A 25341-nucleotide genomic window follows, 5' to 3' on the forward strand; every position below is an offset into this window, starting at 1 on the left:
TATAACACAACAATTTCTATGATTACCCACGGTCTGTACGGAACTACCCCAGGTACATATTGCAATTCCAAACACCAATGGTTTTATTTTTGCCCTTAATTTTTATTTTATAATAAGATTGAAAAATAAAAATAGTTTTTGTGTTTGTTGTTGAATAGTTAGACTAATTGATAAGCAATAAATCAATTTCATATAACTGGTGTCTTTAATTTGCATTCCCGCTTAGCTGTTCGCCATCACCTCACCCTCCCCTATCTACAAAGAACACAAAAAATTTCTATGATATATAACATCACTGACTATAGTCTAATTATTTTAGTGAATATTCTAAGAAGTAAACGAACTTTTGCTTTTTGTGTATTATATAAAAAAAAGTTTTTCAATTGTGCACACACAATATTTCGGAAGAAAAAACTTGGCAGGGAGGGGGTTTACCACTGCCAAAAATATTATCCTAGAATAGCCTCTGTATACGTTAACATGATTCAGCGTATTAATATTTACTAGTACCTAAAAACTAAATTAAACTCAATTACACAAAATAAGTAGAAGCAAATAGAAAATACAAAAAGTATTTGAATATTTAGATATATGAAAAAATATTACATATTTATAAATATAAATATTTTATAAAGTCAGCAACTTATCATAAATGCTATATTTTCACGTTAGATGTTAAATGCCAAAATGTTATGTAACAAAACACGCTGTTATTTAAACAAAATATTTTAATTCTAATATGATTAACTGAATTTAAAAAAAATATTCAAATTAATTAAATGGCGGTAACGCTAAACATTTTTATTTTTACGAACAAACGATGTAGTTTAGCCGTGTTTTAATATACACACATATTAACTATTCACGAATAATTATTCCCTCTATTGTACGAATGTGTACAATAGGGGAAAGGATATTTTTTCAGGGGAGGGGGGATAATTATTCAAATAATTCTATTTGAATTATTTAAACTTAAAAGTGTTTAAAATTAAAATAAACCTGTACATAAAGTTTGGATTTATTTTGATTTAAACTAAAAAATATCTTTTAATTTCAAGAGACAACATCCCCTTTGCTCTTTGCTATATTACCCTTAAAAATACAAAGAGAGAACATACAGAAAGATAGTATATAGAAATATATAGAAATATAAATAAACAAATGCAGAGCAAAAATAATAAAGTCCTTGGAAGTCAATTTTTTATAAAAAAAAAATTGACTGGTCATAAATAAGAGTGTGCAGGAATGTGGCCATGGAATTCGAAAAATAAGGTTGGCAAAAACCATTTTAGGACGGCATCGGGTCGGCACAATGTTTTGAAACCAAGTTTGAAAAATTCACAAATTTTATTTTAACTATATTATTTAAAATGTTTTTTTTCTAAATAACTTGTTCAGATTAAAATTAAATAAAACTTTTGTTTTGCTATTTTTATTTTCATTATTTTATTTAGAATTTAAAAAAAACGTTTGTTTTGCCGTTTTTTTAAATAAATTTTATGTATAATTTGAATAAAACATCAGTTTTGCTGTTTTTAATTTATTTGAACTAGCAAATAAAATTAGGCTTTAAAACTCTATCGGCAAACATTGCTGGCCGTAAAAAAGTCGGCAAACATTGCTGACCATACACTATCGAGTCGCCAACTAGGTCAGCATTGCCTAATGTTGATCCTAATTCTGAGGGCTGTGTATGTGAGTGTCTGTCATAATCTGGTATATCTATATGACAGAAAAATTCACATTACCAACTTTATTATTGAGAATATTATATCTTTAGCAACCCTATTGAATCAGCAATTTATTAAACCATTAAAGCAATTAATTAAATTTTGTTAAACTGCATTTTTAAAAAAATCGTAAGAAAATGTGACAGAAAACAATCATTGTCGGATATTTTCACTCACAATAGGTTTCAGTTAAAATTAGTATTCTCCTTGACAGCTTAAGTTTGCTTGGCCCATTAACAGCAGTACATGAATACTGAAATGTCTCTAGTATTTAACTATTAACTTTTGAAAATCATCAGGTCGCATCATTTTTTTTGAGTATCTCGGTTTTCTTAAAATACTTGCATTCCAAAAAAAAAAAAAAAAAAAAAAAAAAAACCCCATAGATCAATAAAAATGAGTTTTTTCCATAATTTTATATCATGTTTAACAAACTAATTTTAATTAAGAAATTGATCTTAAACACTTATGGAAGGTTTCAGCCGAGTTTTATTGTTATTCGCTATTCAAGTTTTTTTTTTTTTCTAAAACCATCCATTTTAAAATAATATTGTAACGGGTGATGCGGAAGTTATCGGACAAATCCTAATTTCATTATTTGAGCATAATAATTAGTTTTTGTGGTTTTATGCGGAGGCATAAACGTTCTATAAAATAAAAACTTTATTATTTGAAACACAATTATTTAAAATGAGGTTAAATGCAGCTGAACGAGAATCTTTTCGAAAGCGACTAAAAATGCTTTTTGTAAATAAACCTAATATAAAAAAAAAAAAATCGTAAATCATTTTGAAAAGGAAGGATTTGCTCGAAGTACAATATATGATAACCTAAAAAGACTTGAAACTGTTCAATCGTTTTCTGATAGAAAGTACCCTGGTCGTCCGACATCCTGGACTAGAGAAAAGAAAGCCGAATTAACGAGACTTGTCAACAATCGAAAAGGGGTCAGTCAGTTAAAAATAGGTATTAAATTCGGTGTAAATCAATCGACAATTGGTCGTCAGTTAAAAAAAATGAATATTAAATATAGAAAACGTGAAAAGACTCCAAAATACACTATAGAAAAACAAATAAAGGCAAAGAAAAGAAGCAGGAAACTAGTTAACCAACTCTATAACACAAAATCGCTTCTAGTCATCGATGACGAAAAATACTTTTGTTTTGCAGGGGACATGCCTGGAAATTCTGGATACTACACAAACAACAAAAAGCCAGAAAGTGTTCGTTTTATAGGAAAAGAGAAATTTCTAAAAAAATTATTAATGTGGACAGCCATATCTGACCGTGGTATGTCCGAGCCATTGTTTCTCACTTCCAAGGCTGTAGCGATCAATTCATCAATCTATATTAATGAATGTTTAGAAAAACGACTTCTTCCATTTATTCACAAGTATCATGGAGACTGTAACTATTTATTTTGGCCAGATTTAGCAAGTTCTCATTATTCTAAAGATTCTCTAAATTGGATTAAGGATTATTCTCTAAATTGGATAAGATCTCTAAAATGGATGTCTATTACGTTGATAAAGAATCCAATCCCCCAAATGTGCCTCAAGCACGACCAATTGAAAATTTTTGGGGACATTTTGCACAGAAGGTTTACGAGGGAGATCGGCAAGCTTCAACAGAGCAAGTTTTGATTGATCGCATTAAACTAAAATTACAAGAAATTGATTTAAACTTTTTACAGTCGCATATGAAAGGCGTCAGAGCAAAATTGAGATCAATTGCAGATGGTGGTGTTTTTTCATATAAAAAATAATATATTTTTATTAAAAGATAAATGCTTTATTTAAAAAAAATATAATAGTAGTTTGTTTTTTTATTTATAAATAAGTTATTGACGTTTTTATTTTGTCCGATAACTTCCGCATCACCCGTTAAATTCATTATATAAATCATATAATTAGGTATATCTAAAAATCATAAATTAGGCATATCTAAAATTTTCTGGTAATATGATAAATAAACAAACTTTTATTTATGATCTTATTATTTTTGGAGAGGGTTTAACTATTTGGAACAAAAAGTCTTTCGTCACAGCTTGTGTTATGCCACACTGTTACATTTAACTTTTAAATTTTTGTATATAGTCATAAACTACAGATAAACTATTAATTTCATTACAATTTCAAGAATACCTTTTTTAAAACAAATGTGCTAATGTTTTCCAGAACTGTAACAAAATGTTTGTTTTTTTTACTCCAAAAAGTTACACAATTCTTGTTGCACTGTATTTTTACAACTTCATGATCATGTATGCAGTATCAGCTAGTTGTATCAGCTAGTTAACAAAGCTGCTCAATTTGTAACCATTAATAGCTGACAGTTAGCCTATAATTGTCAGCCAGCAAGCAGCATGTTCTAAGTAGGGCTTTAAACTCTACTCATCAATATTCTGTTCTTCACATAATCGAAGCAATGTTTTTAAACCTTTTTTTATATTGATTGACATAAGTTTCTTTGTCAAAGTCAAGCTTGCACAATTCACAAACATTACTCTTTTTATTTTCCTTTGATTACTTTTTCTATAGACAAAATATTTTAAATTCTATTTATTTTAGGTTTTATGATTCAAATAGACGCAACTTTTTTGCAGCACAAATCTTAGCTAATCCATTCTCAAAAAGTTATTACATAAAAAAGTTTTTTTGAAAACAAAAGAAATAATGAAGTTTGAGCAGCAAAAACATCTAATCAAGTAATATCTTTTAACAACAAAATGAATATAATAAATCTTTGTGCCGCAAAATTTTTTATTCAAACTCTTACACTTGTAAAATGTAAATAATTTAAAAGATAATTTGGTAATTTCTACTTTCCTTCTTTTAATTATAGCTCCTTTTCAAATATAGATCATCATATTCGATCATATATAAACTATATATTTTCAAATATAGATCAGCATATTCGATCATATATAAACTATATATTTTCAAATATAGATCAGCATATTCGATTATATATAAACTATATATTTTCAAATATAGATCAGCATATTCGATCATATATAAACTATATATTTTCAAATATAGATCAGCATATTCGATTATATATAAACTATATATTTTCAAATATAGATCAGCATATTCGATCATATATAAACTATATATTTTCAAATATAGATCAGCATATTCGATCATATATAAACTAGATATTTTCAAATATAGATCAGCATATTCGATCATATAATAAACTATATATTTTTAAAGGTAACTAAATTTCACCTAAAATGCAGTTCCCAAAATGCAATTAATGGGGCTTGTTTTTTTCACGTTAATCTAAAATCTATTTCCTACTTATATGCCAAATTTCAGCTCATGCTATTTTTGTTTGGACAACATTTAGTAGTTACTAACTGTTTAAAATAAAATATTTTAAACATTTAGTAACCACTAAATGTTAAAACAGCTCAAGATTTAATTTTAGTTGTTTCGAAACGTTCAAAGTAAAGAACTTTATATGTAACTTCTGAAAATAAAATTACTAAATTAACAAATATAGGTAAAAGGACCTCAAAATGTCAGGTTTTAAATTAAGCAACATAGAGCACCAAACTTGGTGCTCTATGTTGCTTAATTTAAAACCTGACATTTTGAGGTCCTTTTACCTATATTTGTTGCTTAGCAATTTTGAAGAGGTCGCCAAAATGGTGACCTCTTCAAAATTGCTATATTTTTAGTATGTTAATGCTATTTATATTAGAAGGTAAATTTTAAAGAAACTTTTTGAAAATTTATTGGTTTTCTAGATATTAGATTTTAAAGTCTGACAAATATTTTAGGAATATTGAAAGGTGTAGGAAGCATTTTTTAAACTTGAAAATAAAAAAAGAACATACTTTTTAATAAGTATTTCACCTGATTACTGTTTATTGGCTATTTTAGAACCAAAAATTATAAAATAAGTAAAGTAAACATTCAGACTGTCTATCACATTTTAAAAGTACGCATAGGAAAGTATGGACTTAGTTCTAATTTTAAATTCAAGTTTGAAAACGCATTAGACGCCAATTGATCAATATTTCTTAAGTATTTATCAAACTTTAAAATCTAATGTCTAAAGAACAAATAATTATTTGAAAAATTATTTGGAATTGACCACCGAGTATAAATAGCACCAACATATTTAAAAAATAACCATTTTAAAAAAGGTCACTATTGAGTAGAGTGGTTCATAAAAAAAATTAAAAAAAATTCCAGTGATTTCCTGTAAAGCAGTATGGCCCAAAAGTATGAAATCCAAAAAAAAGTTAAAATCAAACAACTTTATTTTTTAAATTTCTTTATAATCATTTTTTTTTTCAGAGAGGTTTTTATAAAATACGATAAATACTTGTGAAATGTTTATATAATTTCACTTCTTTTTAGACCCAACATAATATACTTTTAAAAAGACATTCTTTTTAGACCCAACATAACATACTTTTAAAAAGACATTCTTTTTAGACCCAACATAACATACTTTTAAAAAGACATTCTTTTTAGACCCAACATAACATACTTTTAAAAAGACATTCTTTTTAGTAATGTTTAGGACTCATTTGAACCTTTGCGATTGAGAAGCAAGGTCTAGAACATGTTTAACTTTAATTTTTTTTTGGATTACATACCTTAAGGTCACAGGAAATCATAGAGTTATAATTTTCAAAAAAAAAATGAACCACCCTACTATCAAGCTCTGCTTAATTCTTACACCTCTAATCAAAAAATAAAAAATAATGAAAAGAAAAAAAAAAGGATTGCTGCTCTAAACCCTTGATTGCTGCTCTAAACCCTTGACCCTTTGCATATACAAATTATAACATTAAACAACATTATAACATTAAGTAATTTAGCTCAAACTAATTTGTAAGATTGCATAGCAGCAAGTGCTGGTTTCTATTACCTTTATATAATTAGAATAAAAATTTCATATTAATGTCAAATGTAGAATATGAGAATGCTTCAAAACACATGCTTCACTTTAAAAATAATAAAAAACATACTCTAGTTACTAAATTATGCTTACTTTTTTTACAAAACATATAAGAGCTGGGATTGAGGTTGCTTTTTTTTTTGAATTCAATTTCTCTTTCGATGTTTAAAATAATTTTGATGCTTTGATAGAAATTTTTATTTTTGCAACTTATTATGGACGATAAAACTTTACAACTACTTATGACACAATAACTTTGGATTTCGAACAAAATTGATTAAAGAATAAAAAAACTAGTATCACTTAAATGATTTTTTACTTAGGGCAACTAAACAAGTAGATATATCATGTTAACATAATTTTTTATGAAAAACATGTAATAAACTTTTTTTTTTTTAGCATAATGAAGAGAGTTTGTGTAAGTGGCACTTAAAACATTAAAAGAAAAGTCAAAGAAATTACCAAACTTGATGCATTTTTTACAAAAGTGGAATACAAAGTAGCCACATTAACATTTTTGTATTCAAAAGCTTCAAAAGAGTGACAAACAATTTTTAAAAACCAAATTGAAAGGTCTGCATACAGATTAGGGGTAGTATTACATTTTAAAAAGTCAATGAATATGCTGCCTATCTAATAAAGATTTTTTATTTTGGATGGAGTATATACCAGAAAATGTTCTTAAAACATCTAAAAAGCCACAGCTTTTTACATGTTTTAAGAATATATTAAAAAGCACAAAAAAAAATTAACTTGACTGAGAAGAGATAATTATTAAAAAAATAACTAAAAAAAGAAATAAATTCTTAATGAATAAAAAAAACTTAATTAAAACAAAATAAATTGCGTTTAGAATTAAATGTTTCTAAACTTCTCTTTTATAATTTTTTTAAAAAATTAGGCAACACTTATAAAAAAACAATGTACTTTTAATGATCATTTTTTGCAAGTTTTGAGAACTTGCAGCAAATTAAAGCTATGTGAAACTAAAGAGAATAAAACAGCAATACTTGAAGAAAATAACTGAAGATTATACCGAAAATAACTCTAAGAAAGGAAACAAATACTATACGAAATAGAAAATCTGAATAAAATGAACTACAAAAAAGTGAAAAATAAAAAAATTAAAATTTCGTCAAAGAAATACCTAAAATATTTTAATGTCTTTTTTTTTTTTAAGGGCGTTGATAAAGCAGATAAGAATATAACAAAAAAAAAAAACATTTTTTGTTATACAATTTATCTGTGATTTTTGTCAGTCAGTATATTAAGGAAATACTTTAATTATTTGTTCTAGAAATACAGACAATTTTAAAATTTGATTTTCAAATGTGTTTGCTAAACTCTGTTTTTATCAAAACAAAGGAAATCGAGAAAACTAATTGCTTTTGTTGTTTTCACTCCTCCTATTGAAATAGTCTGCACTTTCATTGGATTCTCTGAAGTGCATTTAAACATAATAGTTTGTTTCTTGATGAACTATTGTTATTAACGATGCTCCAAAAACTTGTGAGGCAGTGCATTGTTAATTTACTAAACTTTTTTTAACGAAATTTTCAAAAACCTATTTAAAACTTTTTTTTAGGTTTTAAAAAATATTATTTTAAACAGAACAATTGTTATGTTCTTATATCTAGTAATTTGTATTAGCGTTGAAAATTAGGCAATATAAAGAAAACAATGTCAGACAGACAGAAAACAATATCAAACAATGTCAGACAGTTTTAAGAATATTTATACAACAAAGCCTATAGAATTATATTTTATCAATATTAAGGATTACACTGGCGGAAATTTAGCTTACATGACACTCAAATTTTTAGTAAATATAACTTGATTAAACTTTTCAGACTGCAGATCTATATCATATAATAATGCTTCTAACATGAGTGGAAAGTACAAGGGGATGCAGAAAATTATGTTAGAAAAAAACAGCCAAAGTTTTTACAATATGCAGGATATTCTCTTTACTTAGTTGAATTTCGTGGATTTTTTTTTTCTTTGCCTACAAAAAGATAGGGTGCATATAAAAAATATCTAAAAAATCATTAAAATATTTATTAAAGACGAGATGGAGTGGTCAAGCAGATTCTGTCAAGGTTATAAAGAATGGTCACAAAAATATTATGAATGAATTTTTGATACCGCACCACAAGCAGAAGCACAAAATATTTATTAAAAAAATAGAGGAATTTGAGTTTGTGCTGCAAACAGTGTTTTGGAACAAAATTTTAGATAAACGAATGCAATATGTGTACTGCTCATTGCTGTCATCACTTGCTGATTATATTCTATCATTGAAAGATCATTACTATGTTATTGAAGAACAAGGTAAGTTATTGCCAGCTGATGTTGACTATATCCAAAGAAGTCATTGAATTAAAAAAACGTTTTTTTAATCTGAATCAACTAAAAATGTGTTGAGCCTTAAAAAATTGTTTAAAAAGTACCATCAGATGTGGTAATATGGCGACCATGGGGTAATATGGCTAGTTAAGCATATTTATCAGTTTTTCACTAAAATGCTAAAGTTTTAAAGATGCAGTGTCCCACTCTACAAACTTTTTACAGCCAAATGGTAAACTAACATTTTAATGTCTGTTACAAAAAATTAAAATAATAGTTCCTCTTGTTGTTGGATATTTTTTGCATGTCATTTTTTTTATGTCTTTTCAGATTTTTAAAACGCTAACCATTGCCAAGCAAATACTTGAGGGGTAATTTAGCCAAAATTTTAATCAGACCTCTATGAGCTTCTTAGGTAGGTGCATTTTTAAGCTCAAAGCATTCACCTTAAGGTAAGTAGGGTATTATCTTATAAACAGGATATTTTAAAAATTGGGCAAATATTGCTACTTATTAATTTGGTTGTCAATTTTGTGAGTAAGAGCTTGTGACTTAAAATTGAGCAATGACAGAGCACTTAATCTCCAGGATGAAGAGCTTTGGGATTTGGCTTCATTAGAACACTTCATCAAAAGTTTTGGCTGTGTTAAAACACTTCATCAAATGTTCATCAAATTTTCTTCACAAACAAAAATAAACTTCTCTGGGCAAGATTAGGTTTCTGGATTTTTGAAAAAGCATCACAACCTAATTTTACAGAGAATTGGTCAGAACATTTTAAAGAGTCATGCAGCTGTAAGTGAAGAACAGCTTGTTGGTTATTTTCAACAATTTGCACAACCTGATCAAGGACATTGTTCTTCTAATGTAATGAACTACGATAAGATTAATCTCAGCAAAAACCGTCCAAGAAAATGATTTACAGAAAGGCTACAAGACATCATTATAAAGATTAAGATGCCTTTGCAAATTGTTAGGAATTTTTATATTTTATTGTGTTTGAATTTTGAACTTTGTTTTAAAAATCTAGTTTTAGGATTTGAAACATACTTCTTTTAATTTCATAAACATGTATTGCACTGTTTTGTTGTTTAAACTTTTTTGTTAAGTGGCCTAACTACACTATATTTTGAATTTAAAAATTTCATTAATAATCTTTAGTTAAAGCTCTAAAGCCATGCTGCTGATTTTCACATACAATATGCATTTTGTATGAGTAATTACTAAATAAAGTTCACAAATTTATAGTTCTTATAAATTTTTTTGTATTTGATTTGATAATCTAGTTTCGTGATTTGCGACTTTCATTAATTTCATAAACATTTATTGCAATGTTTTGTTGTTTAAATTAAGTTTTTTTGTTAAGAGGCTGAATCACCCCTTTTTTGGATTTTTTCAAAAATGATTTTCATTAATAAGTTGTGGTTAAGGTTTTAAAGCTGCATGGCTGATTTTCATGTATAATGTGCATCTTGTAGGAATAATTATTGAATAAAATCTGTAAGTTTATAGCTCTTGTATTTAGCAAATTATTTTTAAAAAACAGTCAAAATATGGCCATATTTCTCTATCTGATGGTATAAATTTTTAAAAATTTTGGACACCATCAATTTGAATTTAAAACAAAGAGCTGTGGCATATGAAGCTCACATAGCTTCTGGATTTTTGATTGATACTAATATTACAAATAAGAGTTTGAAAAAAAGTTTGAAAAGAAGTTGTCAAACAATACGATGTAAATATCGATGATTCAATATTTGATAAAAATTTTGAATCCACTATCTCATAAAAAGTAATTATATAGAAACTAGTTTGATACATTTATTTCTATAAAAGTCGATTAAAGAAAAAAAATGATTTTTTAAGCTAAAGACTATTTTTAGAATTTTCGTATGCTTGATGATTTCTAGTGAAAGAGGTTTTTCCAAACTAAAATTAAGAGTTTACAAACTAAATTTTAAGCTTTTCCAAACTAAATTTTAAGATTTTCCAAACTAATATTAGGAGCTAGTTAAGATTAATAATGACACAAAACATTTTAAATAATTTAGCTATAATATCCAGTAATGTCAATATATTAAAAACACTCTAAATAGATTCTTTGATTGATGACTTTTCAAGAGAAAAATGCAAAAATAAAAACGTATAATAATTTAGTTTTTTGTGCAAATATTTATTCACTTTGTTTGACCAATCAGTTTTCAAATAAATTTTTTTTTATAAAAAACCTTTATTTCTTTCATAAGAAATTATAGAAATGTTTATAGAAATAAGTAGATATTATTGTTAGATTTCAAAAGACTAACCATAACTTATATATTTGACAAAAATGTTAAAGGGCTCTTAAACAAAGCTCTGCTTAGAGCCCCTTACAAAAAAAGTCTGGACCTGTGTATGTATATATGTATGTATGTATGTATGTATGTATGTATGTATGTATGTATGTATGTATGTATGTATGTATGTATGTATGTATGTATGTGTGTATGTATGTATGTATGTAATAAACATAAATTCATGCATGCATACATAAATACATGCATGAATACATATATACATACATACAACATACATTCATACATACATACATACACCATATTAAATAAAAAATAATATTATATCAAATAATATTATTTTATAAGAAATTTTCGCTGGGTTATAGATACCAGCATCATCAGCTTGTAAAATGTTAGAATAATTTTTAATCGTTATAGTTTATATAAAATTGTTACTATTGACGTCAGCGGTTGAATGGCTTCTTTTGATTTTTAAATTTTAAAAATGGCGTCCAAAACATAGTTTTTACATATTGGCCTTCATCAAGGTTAATTCCGCCGTTTCGCGCAGAGCACATGTTGTTTTGTATTTCTAACGCCTCTCTAATTTTTCTTTCAAACTTTTTATTTTCTACTTTTAACGTTCTTGTTTTTTCCCAAATAATATTTTCTTTGCAAAAGGTTTTATGATATGCTAATGCAGATTGATTAGGCTTGTTTTCATTAATGCTCTTCTGATGTTGATGCATCCGCGTACTTACCTGCATTTTTGTTTCACCTATGTAGACTTTGGAGCAGTTGCATTTTATTATATACGTTCCAGGTTGGCTGTTACTTGGTAGTTTTGTTTTGTTTTTTGATGTTAATAAAGATCTTAAATTTGGGTTTGATTTAAATACTGCTCTGTACCCTGCTTTTCGGAATATTTTTCGAAGTTTTGGTGAAAGGCCTGGTACCCAAGGTAAAGACACTACAGGAAGATTGTTGCATTCTGATGGAATTTTGTTTTTATTTTGTCTTTTTTGATGGAATTGGTGTGTAATATTCCTCAATAGCTTTTCATCGTACCCATTTTCAATAAACATGTCAATTAAAAAATTTATTTCGTTTTGCAAATGATGTTTACTACAGATGGAGTAAGCTCTGTGGAGAAAACCTTTAAATATAGCTGTTAAAATATTTGGATCGTGATTTGAATGCGGTTTAATTTGAATGTTAGTGATTGCCTCTTTTCGATATACTTTGTACTCATATTTTCCTAGTGTGTTATTTGTAATGGTTATGTCAAGAAAGTTAAGCGTTTTTGTTTCGTTTTCAACTTCAATTGTGTATTGTATTGCAGGATGTTGTTGATTTAAAATATCTTGGAACTGTTTTGCTTGTTTGATGTTAGGAAATCTTGCATGACTATCGTCAATGTATTTTAAAAATGATTTTAGATTAAGTGCCGGATTTTGTGTCAAAGCCATTTTAATTGCATTATTTTCATGGAATTGTAGAAAAGATTCCGCGAGAACAACCATGAAAGAAAGTCCGATTGGTCCTGAGTTTTCCATTACGTGAATCTCATTGTTCCAATGAAAATAACATTGATATAAGCAAAGTTCTATGAGTTGCTTTATTTCAGGTATACTTAGTTTTGTTAAGTTTTTATATGATAAATTGTTACTTAATTGTTCTAAAAGTATAACGGTGGCTTCTTTTAACGGAATTGACGGGTACAAATTTACAACATCATAAGATACTTGAATATCATTGTTGGCGACATTCCAATTTTCAGCTTTTTTTATAAAGTCAAAAGAGTTTTTTAATCGTGTCGGATTTTCATTTAAGACTGGTTGTATTATCTTAACTAAGAATTCTGATATTCCGTGGTTTGGTGTGCCAATGGTAGAGATAATTATTCTCATAGGGTACGATTTTTCCGGTTTATGAGCTTTTATTACTCCATACATTCGAGGTGGGATAGGATCACTTGGATATATTTTTTCGTATTCCTCTTTAGAAAAACGCTGTTTTTTATTTAGTTTTGAAAGAAATCTTCTAATTTTTGCCGCGTAACTGGCAGTAGGGTCTTCACTAATAATTTTTGTCGGACCAATTTGTTCACGGATTTTTTCTAAAGCTTTAGAATGTTCAATTCTTACAAAACCTGTTCCTTTGTCAAACGGGTATATAGCAATGGTTTCATCGTTTTTTATTTCTCTAAAAGATATCCTCTGTTCTTTTGTCAGATTGTTATTTATTTTTTTCTCCGTTTTTAGTATTCTTAAAACATTTTTTCTTAAATTTTGTGCGTTTTCTACTTTGTTGTTGTATTCTAATTTTAACGCAGAAGACTCTGTTGTTGTTATAATATCCATGTATGGTATCGACTTTAAAGATGGTACAAAATTTGGACCAAGGTTTAGAAAATCATTGTGACTTATGGAAATATCGGTATCGCAAAGGTTTAAAACTGCGTCCTTTTTATATTTTGTTGTTTTTCTCGCAATATCTTTTCCATTTGCATGTTCACTTTGAAGTATGTTAAACTTTTTTATTAATCGTTCTTTTGATTTAACAAACATGCTTTCCCTTGATTTTTCAGTAATTTGTTCTAATTTAATATAGTCTTCTTCATTAAGTTTACATTTAAGAAAGTTTTGAAGTTTTTTAACATCATTCATAAAATTAAAGAATCGTTTCTTTGAATCATTTTTTATGCAAATTAAGAGTTCAAATCTAAAACGAAAAATTATACCTACTGCTCTTTTACTTTTTATTGGAGAGTTTATTCGTAACGATTTTGGAATAATTTTATGTTTTTCGCATTTTTGTAAAAAAAATGTAAAAATGAAAAATCAAGGGAAAGCATGTTTGTTAAATCAAAAGAACGATTAATAAAAAAGTTTAACATACTTCAAAGTGAACATGCAAATGGAAAAGATATTGCGAGAAAAACAACAAAATATAAAAAGGACGCAGTTTTAAACCTTTGCGATACCGATATTTCCATAAGTCACAATGATTTTCTAAACCTTGGTCCAAATTTTGTACCATCTTTAAAGTCGATACCATACATGGATATTATAACAACAACAGAGTCTTCTGCGTTAAAATTAGAATACAACAACAAAGTAGAAAACGCACAAAATTTAAGAAAAAATGTTTTAAGAATACTAAAAACGGAGAAAAAAATAAATAACAATCTGACAAAAGAACAGAGGATATCTTTTAGAGAAATAAAAAACGATGAAACCATTGCTATATACCCGTTTGACAAAGGAACAGGTTTTGTAAGAATTGAACATTCTAAAGCTTTAGAAAAAATCCGTGAACAAATTGGTCCGACAAAAATTATTAGTGAAGACCCTACTGCCAGTTACGCGGCAAAAATTAGAAGATTTCTTTCAAAACTAAATAAAAAACAGCGTTTTTCTAAAGAGGAATACGAAAAAATATATCCAAGTGATCCTATCCCACCTCGAATGTATGGAGTAATAAAAGCTCATAAACCGGAAAAATCGTACCCTATGAGAATAATTATCTCTACCATTGGCACACCAAACCACGGAATATCAGAATTCTTAGTTAAGATAATACAACCAGTCTTAAATGAAAATCCGACACGATTAAAAAACTCTTTTGACTTTATAAAAAAAGCTGAAAATTGGAATGTCGCCAACAATGATATTCAAGTATCTTATGATGTTGTAAATTTGTACCCGTCAATTCCGTTAAAAGAAGCCACCGTTATACTTTTAGAACAATTAAGTAACAATTTATCATATAAAAACTTAACAAAACTAAGTATACCTGAAATAAAGCAACTCATAGAACTTTGCTTATATCAATGTTATTTTCATTGGAACAATGAGATTCACGTAATGGAAAACTCAGGACCAATCGGACTTTCTTTCATGGTTGTTCTCGCGGAATCTTTTCTACAATTCCATGAAAATAATGCAATTAAAATGGCTTTGACACAAAATCCGGCACTTAATCTAAAATCATTTTTAAAATACATTGACGATAGTCATGCAAGATTTCCTAACATCAAACAAGCAAAACAGTTCCAAGATATTTTAAATCAACAACATCCTGCAATACAATACACAATTGAAGTTGAAAACGAAACAAAAACGCTTAACTTTCTTGACATAACCATTACAAATAACACACTAGGAAAATATGAGTACAAAGTATATCGAAAAGAGGCAATCACTAACATTCAAATTAAACCGCATTCAAATCACGATCCAAATATTTTAACAGCTATATTTAAAGGTTTTCTCCACAGAGCTTACTCCATCTGTAGTAAACATCATTTGCAAAACGAAATAAATTTTTTAATTGACATGTTTATTGAAAATGGGTACGATGAAAAGCTATTGAGGAATATTACACACCAATTCCATCAAAAAAGACAAAATAAAAACAAAATTCCATCAGAATGCAACAATCTTCCTGTAGTGTCTTTACCTTGGGTACCAGGCCTTTCACCAAAACTTCGAAAAATATTCCGAAAAGCAGGGTACAGAGCAGTATTTAAATCAAACCCAAATTTAAGATCTTTATTAACATCAAAAAACAAAACAAAACTACCAAGTAACAGCCAACCTGGAACGTATATAATAAAATGCAACTGCTCCAAAGTCTACATAGGTGAAACAAAAATGCAGGTAAGTACGCGGATGCATCAACATCAGAAGAGCATTAATGAAAACAAGCCTAATCAATCTGCATTAGCATATCATAAAACCTTTTGCAAAGAAAATATTATTTGGGAAAAAACAAGAACGTTAAAAGTAGAAAATAAAAAGTTTGAAAGAAAAATTAGAGAGGCGTTAGAAATACAAAACAACATGTGCTCTGCGCGAAACGGCGGAATTAACCTTGATGAAGGCCAATATGTAAAAACTATGTTTTGGACGCCATTTTTAAAATTTAAAAATCAAAAGAAGCCATTCAACCGCTGACGTCAATAGTAACAATTTTATATAAACTATAACGATTAAAAATTATTCTAACATTTTACAAGCTGATGATGCTGGTATCTATAACCCAGCGAAAATTTCTTATAAAATAATATTATTTGTATTGAGAGAAACTGTATTTCTTGATGTTTTAAAATAATATATAATATACTCTCATACAAGATGTCATCTTTCAAATATATATATATATATATATATATATATATATATATATATATATATATATATATATATATATATATACAGTACAATCTCTCTAATTTGAATTTAACAGGGAAAAAAAGAAGTTTGAATTAGAGAGATTTTCGAATTATAGAAAGTTGACTTTTTTTCAAATATTCAAAGGTCAAAGTAACGAATAGAAATGAAACAATCAATCAAATAGTGATTCTTAGGCCTAAATCCAATATATATTATGTGATTTAAACTTTTACATTTTCAAAAAAAAGTCAGTAACTGTAGATTGTTTTTTTAAGGCTTTTAAATCCATTTTAATGACACGATTTATGTCTTAAAGAGCCTTTGTCAAATCATCTCCAAAGTTAGAATAAAGACTGTAATTCTCGAGTACAGTGACAGCATGCATCACTTCGTTTAGACTTGGTTTTTTAGCATTGTCAAAAACAAAAATGCACTCATCATTGGATTCCTCTTCAGTTTCAATAGCATCAAGCTCAGAAACTTCTGCAATGATATCCTCATCTGATGATTTTTTGGCGATGCAAAAATCAAAATCTATGTCTACTAATTCGTTGGCCGTGAGGTTAAAATCTGCATCAAATTTTATTTTTAACAATTCGAGATCATCTCTTAAGTTTTCCATAACAGTCTTGTCTACATCTAAGCCACAGAAAAAGTCGTTATCATCATTTACATGCTTTTCCACTGCTTCTAATGATATTCCTGATTTTTTGAAACAATTTATGAACTCCTTGATCCATAGGTTGGGTGATCGAAGTTGTATTCGGTGGAAGAAAGATAAGCTCCACCCAATCAAGTTTCAGCACATTAGGATGGGCTTAAACCCACTCCTCAAATAATTCTGCTGACATCCAACTTTTTGGTTGGGCCCGATAGCGACAATGAATATTTTTCACATCTTTAAAACATCTAGGAGACTTTGATTTTCCGATTACAAATATTGAAAGTCTTTCTCCTTTAACATTACCTGCGGCCATCCCAGTCAGGGGAACTTTACTATGTTTGCCTCTTATGCACTTTTCATTTTTTAAATGTGAATTTTTGTCAGGCAAACATTGGTAGAAAAGACCGAATTCATCGGCATTAAAAATATTTTCAAGTGGGTATCAAGAGAGAATTGTAGGCAGTGTGGTTTCGAGCCATGGAGCGATCATCTGATCGTTAACAGACTTTGCCTCTCCAGAAATGGTTTTGAAAGATATATACCATATCTACAAATAAAATAAATCATAATTGCTTTGACGTAACTTATATGTGTGATATGTACGTTTGAATTTAACTTCGAAGTCTTTGCAAGTTTCCAGTAGGGTTAGGACTATTGTAATTGTAATAAAAACAATTACAGTAAAAATAATTATTGTTATTGTATTAACTTAGTTTAGAAACAATAACAATACTTGTAATTTACAACTATTGTAATTCTGTAATACAATAACAATAAATATTGTATTGCAATTCATCTTTATAAAACAATAACAATATCTGAAAAAAAAATGTATTGTAATGACCCACTACAATAACAATAAATATTGTATTGTAATTCGTCTTTGTAATACAATAACAATATATTGTTATTGTAATAAAAGACATTAACATTTTTATTTAAGAAGAATTATTATGTTTAACTGTTTGTGTTACTAAAGTTAATTTTCATATATATTTTAAGTTCCTTTGCAGCATTAATATCAAGAGGAAAAAATAAAAGGGCTGAATAAAATAATTTATGAATGTTATTTTTCATAATAGTAAGGCTATCATCAGATAGGCAATATTTTGTGGCCATTTAGAGCTTAGAAATACATAACAAGATAAAATTTGCAATATATTGAAAATCCGTAAATAAAAAATAGCAAAAATAATAGTAAGTTCGTCAGAGATGAATATAAATATGTTAAAATACGTTAGCTTTTCTACTTTAATGTAAAGTAATACACTACAATAGTTATTGTAATTGTTTTCATCAAAACAATACAATAGTTATTGTAATTTTATTTCATTAAAACAATACAATACAATAGTTCTCGAACTTTATTGTATTGTTAGAAAAAAAACAATACAATACTTATTGTAATTGTTTTTCATCACAGCAATACAATACCAAAATAAAATTTTTTAATTGTTTCTGTAATATTACAATACAATATTATTGTATTGTAATGTGTAAATGTATCTAATTTTTACAATTACAATTACAATTACAATAGTCCTAACCCTGGTTTCCAGAATGTCTAATTTTGGAACATATTTACTTTATTTTTTTAAAGCAATTAAAGAAAAAAATGTATAATAATCATATATTGTAAAGTCATTAATCATAAAAACCGGCGAGAATAAAATAAGAAACTAATGTACTTTTTCTTAAATTTGTCATGCCATCTATCTGAAGCTTGAAAGTTTTCGAAGCTTAACTCTTTCGCAAAATATAAAGCTTTTTCTTTTACCAGAAAACTACTGATTGGGACATTATCAGCTCTCATTCGTATGAACCATTTAAGTACAGCTTTGTTGACTTGATAATACATATCAACTTTCACCCATTTAGCCAAATTTCCTTGACATAAGTGTCACAGATTTTATCTTTATTTTTTTTTTCCAGGTTGAAAGAGTGTTTGGTGGAATATCAAAGATTTTTGAAACCTCTTTATTTGTTTTTCCTTTCTTTAATTCCAGTAGAGCTTCGTATTTAAGCTTTAAATTGTTTTCTTCATGTAGTCTTTTTGATACCATGATTTTTTTTAAACAGAAGGAAATAATTCACGCTAATTGTTTAACAAAAAATCAAAACATTCGAAATTTGAAAAAAGAGTTCAATAGTTACCATGCTTTTTATACAACAAAAATTTAAAAAGTTCGATTTACAGAGAGAACCTTACTGACAGGTCTAAAAAATCCATTCGAATTGTAGAGGTTTTCGAATTATAGAGATTCGAATTATAGAAAGTTAAACAAAAAAGTTTCTTAAGCGCATTTCACGGTGACTTAACATTTAGTCGAATTATAGAGGTTTTCAAATTAGAGAGATTGTACTGTATATATATATATATATATATATATATATATATATATATATATATATATATATATATATATATATATATATATAATATATGTATACACACAATTACATTTATTATATATATCAACCCTTAGAATTATGGTCGGCATTCAGCAATGCCAACCTAAATACTGACCTAAAAGTGTATGAGGTTGGCAAAAAATTGCCAACCTTGTTTCTATGTTTTATGGTAAGACTTATGTATCAAATTTTTTTTGCCGACCTCATTTGTCCTAATTCCGCGGGTTGATATATATATATACATATATATATTGATATATATTGATATATATATATATATATATATATATATATATATATATATATATATATATATATATATTGATTATATATATATATATATATATATATATATATATATATATATATATATATATATATATATATATATATATATATGTATAGATTTGTAATAAATAAGTTTTTAAGCCTTTATGTGTTGGAAAAAAAATTTCAAAATGCTTTAAAAATGTTTATGCTCTATCCAAAGATAGTGACAGATAAGACAAGTAAATTGCATATATACATATATACAAACAGCACATATAAGCGCAATCCAACATATACTGTGTATATGCTATGTTTGTTCTTTTAGTTTTAAACTATGAGGTTGTTTTTTAGTTTTAAGCTATGTGCATTGCTTTTCGAGTTTTAAACTATGAGGTTGGGTAATGCCTGATTAAAGCTTTTTTATCGACAGTTCTTTGCATAATCTGAGACCATTGAGCAAAATTTGAGCTATTTTTGTTTAGTTATTTGCAACATTCTATATTCCTATAGAGCTATAGCTCTACTGCTTCAGTTTTATTTTTACTTTATTATACTTCAACACTATATCATTTTACTGTAATATATTTTAAAATATATAAAAACAAAGTATATTTTGCGAAATTTGTTTCACAAAATATTTAAATATATGAATAGATTTTAAAACTTACTTTTGCAAGATGGATTTCATCTAAAGGTATTGATAAGCTTTCTCCTGATGTCATTAAAGACCAGCAAACCAATGACTACTTAGTTGGACAACTTTATCTAGTATTTAACAAAGCAATTTATTTTTAAAGTTAATTTAAAAAGTTAACTAAATACAATGAGTTTAAATAAAAATAATGGGATCTTTTTCAAAATTTTAAAACAAAATTATAAATGGATAAAAAGGAAAGCATATATAAACTAAAATAGCAGCATAAAGTTTACCTAATGTTTATGTTTGCCAAATTTTTATTTTACTAGATGTATAAGACATCCTATAGTTTATATTAGCTTCCAACAAAGAGCATTTTTTAGAAAGTGACATTTAAAAAAAATGTAATTTTATAAGAATATATTTGGTTATCAATCATGAGTTAATTAACTTCAGTTAAAAAAAGACTCATTAACAATACCAGTTTACCTTTTATAAAAGGTAAACTATAGATAAACATCTTAGATTTAAAGTCTATCAGTTGGTAGTCTAAAGCATTGCAATCATGTGAAATTAATTTAAACTAAACAATCAAACATCAAACAACATACTTTTGTAATAAATTATGTAGCACAACTGATGCAAAAATAATGTATAGTAGTTTCCCCTTTTAATTTTTTGTTTACAATTATAAAAACTTTAAAATTATCGTTCAGGAAATTCGCAGTTGCAAACGTTTAGATTTTTAAATAGGAGGTAAAATGTAACGTCTGATTTAATTTTTTTTAATATATAAAAAACGAAGATGTATTCCATTCTGTGAAAAATAACAGATTATTATTTTATAAAAAAAATTATTTTCTTATCATGTTCGCCTTGAGTAATATTGTATTAAAATAACTAACTAGTGTTATTAAAAGATTCGTAAACGAAATCCACTTGTAGACTTCCGCCATGTATATGACATGCAGTCTGTTAAACAAATTATTATGGCACGCTAATTTAAGTATTTAAGAAACTCAATACTTTCTAAGAAGAAAGCTCAGTACTAAAGATTTTTAGTATTCGCAGTCGTTAAACCAGAGGCATTCGATAAACACTTTATTATTTAAAGCAAAACATTTTAGCGACAATGTGTTTGAGCTTATGGTTAATTCTATGTAAACCCTCCAAATATTATGTCATTAAGACGAGTGACGTAATTATGAATTCCGGACTCCCATCTTTCCCTGAGGAAGCCAAATGTTCCTTAAATGTAATGATGGGTCAAGTGGCTGATTCATCAACTTCTCGTGGAACTAATACACACAAAATGTTAACAACATCTTCATCCAACCATTCTGCGCTTCACATCTCTCAATGAGTAATAACTGTCATCAGCTCTCTCGAAATTTTGGCAGCCACTCGCATTGACCAAATTTGTTACAGTTGACGAGCATGTGATAATTGCCACCCAAGATCTTTTGTCAGTGCTGTCGATTATGCTTTTTCAACAAGACTTGTGAAGCAACATAGAGGTGACAGATTTTACTTTTATTTTGCTGCACAAGAAGAACCGGATAGAACAGCTTCTAAATCGATCTCATTTTGGTTTTGTTTATTAGTTTGTGTTTTATTTTTCAAAACTTTTCTTTAAATTCGTTCAATTATTAAACTTGTATCCAATTTATAAGGTTGTGACTCATCATTCTTAAAAAATCCCTTTTTTTCCTGTGTTATGAAAGCAAAAATATTAACAATGAACTTAATTTTGCTGGCAATTTACCTCTTTCAATTTACTTGACTATATAAAAAAAAGCTGAACTTTTTATTTTTTTTTAATTTTATTAATAAATTTGTTGACATTTGCTAATTTTTTATTTTTTTTTTAATATCTTCACATCCAACAAGGCTGCAAGCAACCACTGTTAGAATTGGAAGGTACTGGAAGAGAAAAGATGAAGTTTATAAAGCAAGATAACGATTAAGAAATGAGTTGAAACAAAATAAAAGAAACACAATAAAAGAAGTAAGATGTTGTGACAAGGGGAGAGGATGGGTTAAAAATGGTCGAAAGTTGCGTGACGTAATTTATAGACAGCCCCTTATTATTATTTTTTTTAATGATTGTTTTCAACGAAACAATTTTGTGTCAAGACTTTTTATGAGCGATTTAATTATGTTTTGCGCCGAAAAAAAAGTAGCGTCTAATTGAAACATAAAAGTTAATAAATAATATTTAAATTTAAAATATTACGTGAATGAAATAAGTAGAAGAGAAGGGGGCACATTGAGACGTTTTTTCAAAAAGATACCACACCTTTTGTCCCATTTGATAAGAAGTTGAAATTTTTGCTGAAAAAGTTAGCTTAGTTATTATTTCTTTGAAAAAAAGAAAAGCCCAGCATGTTCAAATAAATTATAGTTGCTTTTTATCTTAAAAACAAAGCTACTCCAAAATCACCCCACAAGAGGAGGTAGTTTTGGATGACATTAGGGCAGTTTATTAATATAATAATAAAAAAAAAGTGTTTCTGAAAATTTCATCTTTTAATTGAACGGGAATTATAAACGATAGCAGAATAAAGAAAATTATACCTATAACAGAATTATTTTTATGAAGATCTCTAAGCGTCAAATAATGTTCTTGTATATTACATTCAAACAAACTAAAATAAGAATACTATTTGATCCCTTATCAATCTCATAAAAACAAAAGTATTAATGTAAAATGGACTGAGATAAACATGAAAAGTTTTTTTTTCAACTCAGTTAACTTGAAAAAATAAACTTCATAAAATTCAATCAAGTTCGAATGTTAAGGACTTAATAACAAACCTGAAAATAGAATACTTGGTGGAACACCTTTCACTTTTATTTTTATAATTTTTAGGTATTTTTAATCGGTAAACCAACCCAGTAAACACACAAACGTCTAATAAACGTTAAAACAACGTTTTGACAAAAAGTTCAGATTTGGTCGATTATCCGTTAAGAATGAAATCCAGATTAACGTTTAGAATAAACGTCCATAAAACGTCTATATTCAAACGTATTTTAAACGTCTATTATAGGATTATTATACGTACATAAAGCGTTTACATTTTGTCTAATTTACGTTTAAAACTAGTCTAATTAACGTATATAAAGCGTTTAGATTTGGTCTAAGTAAACGTATATTAAACTTTTAGATCTTGTCTAATAGTTTCTTTGATTTAGTTAACATAATTTTAATTTATTTAAGTTTTAAAACTAATATTAAAACTACGTCATAATTTTTTAACTTTATATAAGTAATAAGAGCTATGTTGGTCTTGAAATTTAAAAATTAGTTATAGTTATAAAAGTAATGAAATTTATAAATAAGATATAGTTATAAAAGACTTTTATTTTTTATATTTTTTATAACTATTTTAATATGTTTATAAACTTTTATACTATACTAATTATACTATACTTTTATATTATAAATCTATATATAAAGTTATAAACTTATATCGCAACGCTTTCGTGGGGATTTAGAGTAAAAATGTTCGTGCACTTTATATGTTTATGCTTCAATAATTAAAAAAAATTCAATAATCAAGCTTTTTGCAGGGGAAATTTAATAATAACAATTTCTAATATTTTTTTAATTTAATCTCATTAGCAGAAAATTAAAGTTTACATTAAGATTAAGTTAAAAATTACTAATAAAATTAATAAACTCATAAGCATGATCACTGTTTTCTCTGGTTTATCCATTATACAAAATGGATATTAGTATACCGTCTACCGCTTGTTTATCATGCACCTGTTATTGTGCAAAATCATCTTCTACATTCGTATCCTGATTGTCTGATTTCGTAACCTGATTTGTAACCGAATAAAAATAGGGTAAAATAGTTAGCATTTTACATGTACATTCATAAATAAAAATTGGAATTACACAGAACAACTTTACATAAAGATGATTTTCTGAACAGAAGTTTTCCAAAATTTCCTGCACCACCCATGTTTATTTTCGACAATAAACCATTACTAACGTCGTGGTTTTTACCAGCTTTGTTCTACCAATTTTCTTTACCAAATAGTCAGCCGAGAACCAAGAGGCCGTATGTCCACATTTTGAGTTTTTTCTGATTATTACCAATAAATATTCAACAATCAATGGAGTATGTGTCTTATAAATCTTGTTTCAAGAATGATACAACTTTAAAAAATATTTAAAAAATTAGTCGGACATTCTGGCAGTAAGTCTTAACAAATTAAATTTTAAAATTTGATTTTCTCGGAAATACAAAAAATAGATTTACGCCCTCTTGGTTCTTGGCTGACGAAATGTAACTAAGTTAAGCTAAAATGTATCTAAAATAAAAAAATAAATATTTAGTTATTAAACCTCTTGATTATTGCAAATATGAATACCTACTGTTACACAATCATACTAGCGTTTTTCAAAATGAATTTAAACTGTTTATAAAACTTACAAAAGAAGTTCTTGCAGCAAGACTTTCATAACAAAAGACCAGCAATTCGTATTTTTTACCTGTGTCAATGTTGCCATCAATATTTCTAAAACATCGGAGTCCATTGATTTGTTGGCATTTAGTAAGGTAGATTGTTGCGATGAGATCTTTTTAACTTCCATGAATTAAAATGGCGCACCCGATACTCGTTTAATATTTATTTATCAATCGTTTTGCTTTCAAATGTTGTAAGGAAGTGAATCTTAAAAACGCTTTTACAGGGTTTATGCGAAATATAAAATATCTTTTAAGAAAATATAAAACATTTTTTAAGAATTTATAAAACATTTTTTTTAGTGAATACAAAACAAATTGTAAAAAAATAAAAAACAAATTTATAAAGTTATAAACATTAAAAATATATATATATAATACAATTTTTAAGAAAATATAAAACATCTTAGTTATTTAAGAGTGCA

At 27.2% G+C, this 25341-nt stretch overlaps 1 protein-coding gene across 4 annotated transcripts in view; it reads right to left on the minus strand.

The window, feature by feature from the left end:
• LOC100211173 (la-related protein 4) overlaps window positions 1–21555 on the minus strand; it is a 47619-nt gene extending 26064 nt beyond the window's left edge. Inside the window, exons 1-2 of one of the 4 annotated variants that reach the window (XM_065799637.1) lie at window positions 21047–21555; window positions 20467–20563 (exon numbers count right to left, since the gene is read on the minus strand). In XM_065799637.1, the coding sequence (XP_065655709.1) occupies window positions 20467–20520 (54 nt within the window). In that variant the 5' untranslated portion in view covers window positions 20521–20563; window positions 21047–21555. Of the gene's footprint in view, window positions 1–3874; window positions 4134–20466; window positions 20564–20728 lie in introns of those variants that run through there. The other 3 variants (XM_065799638.1, XM_065799639.1, XM_065799641.1) reach the window with 3 other exon arrangements.
• Between the last annotated feature and the right edge of the window lie 3786 nt (window positions 21556–25341).

This window comes from Hydra vulgaris, chromosome 06, assembly GCF_038396675.1.
Source record: "Hydra vulgaris chromosome 06, alternate assembly HydraT2T_AEP".
Lineage (NCBI taxonomy): Eukaryota > Metazoa > Cnidaria > Hydrozoa > Anthoathecata > Hydridae > Hydra > Hydra vulgaris.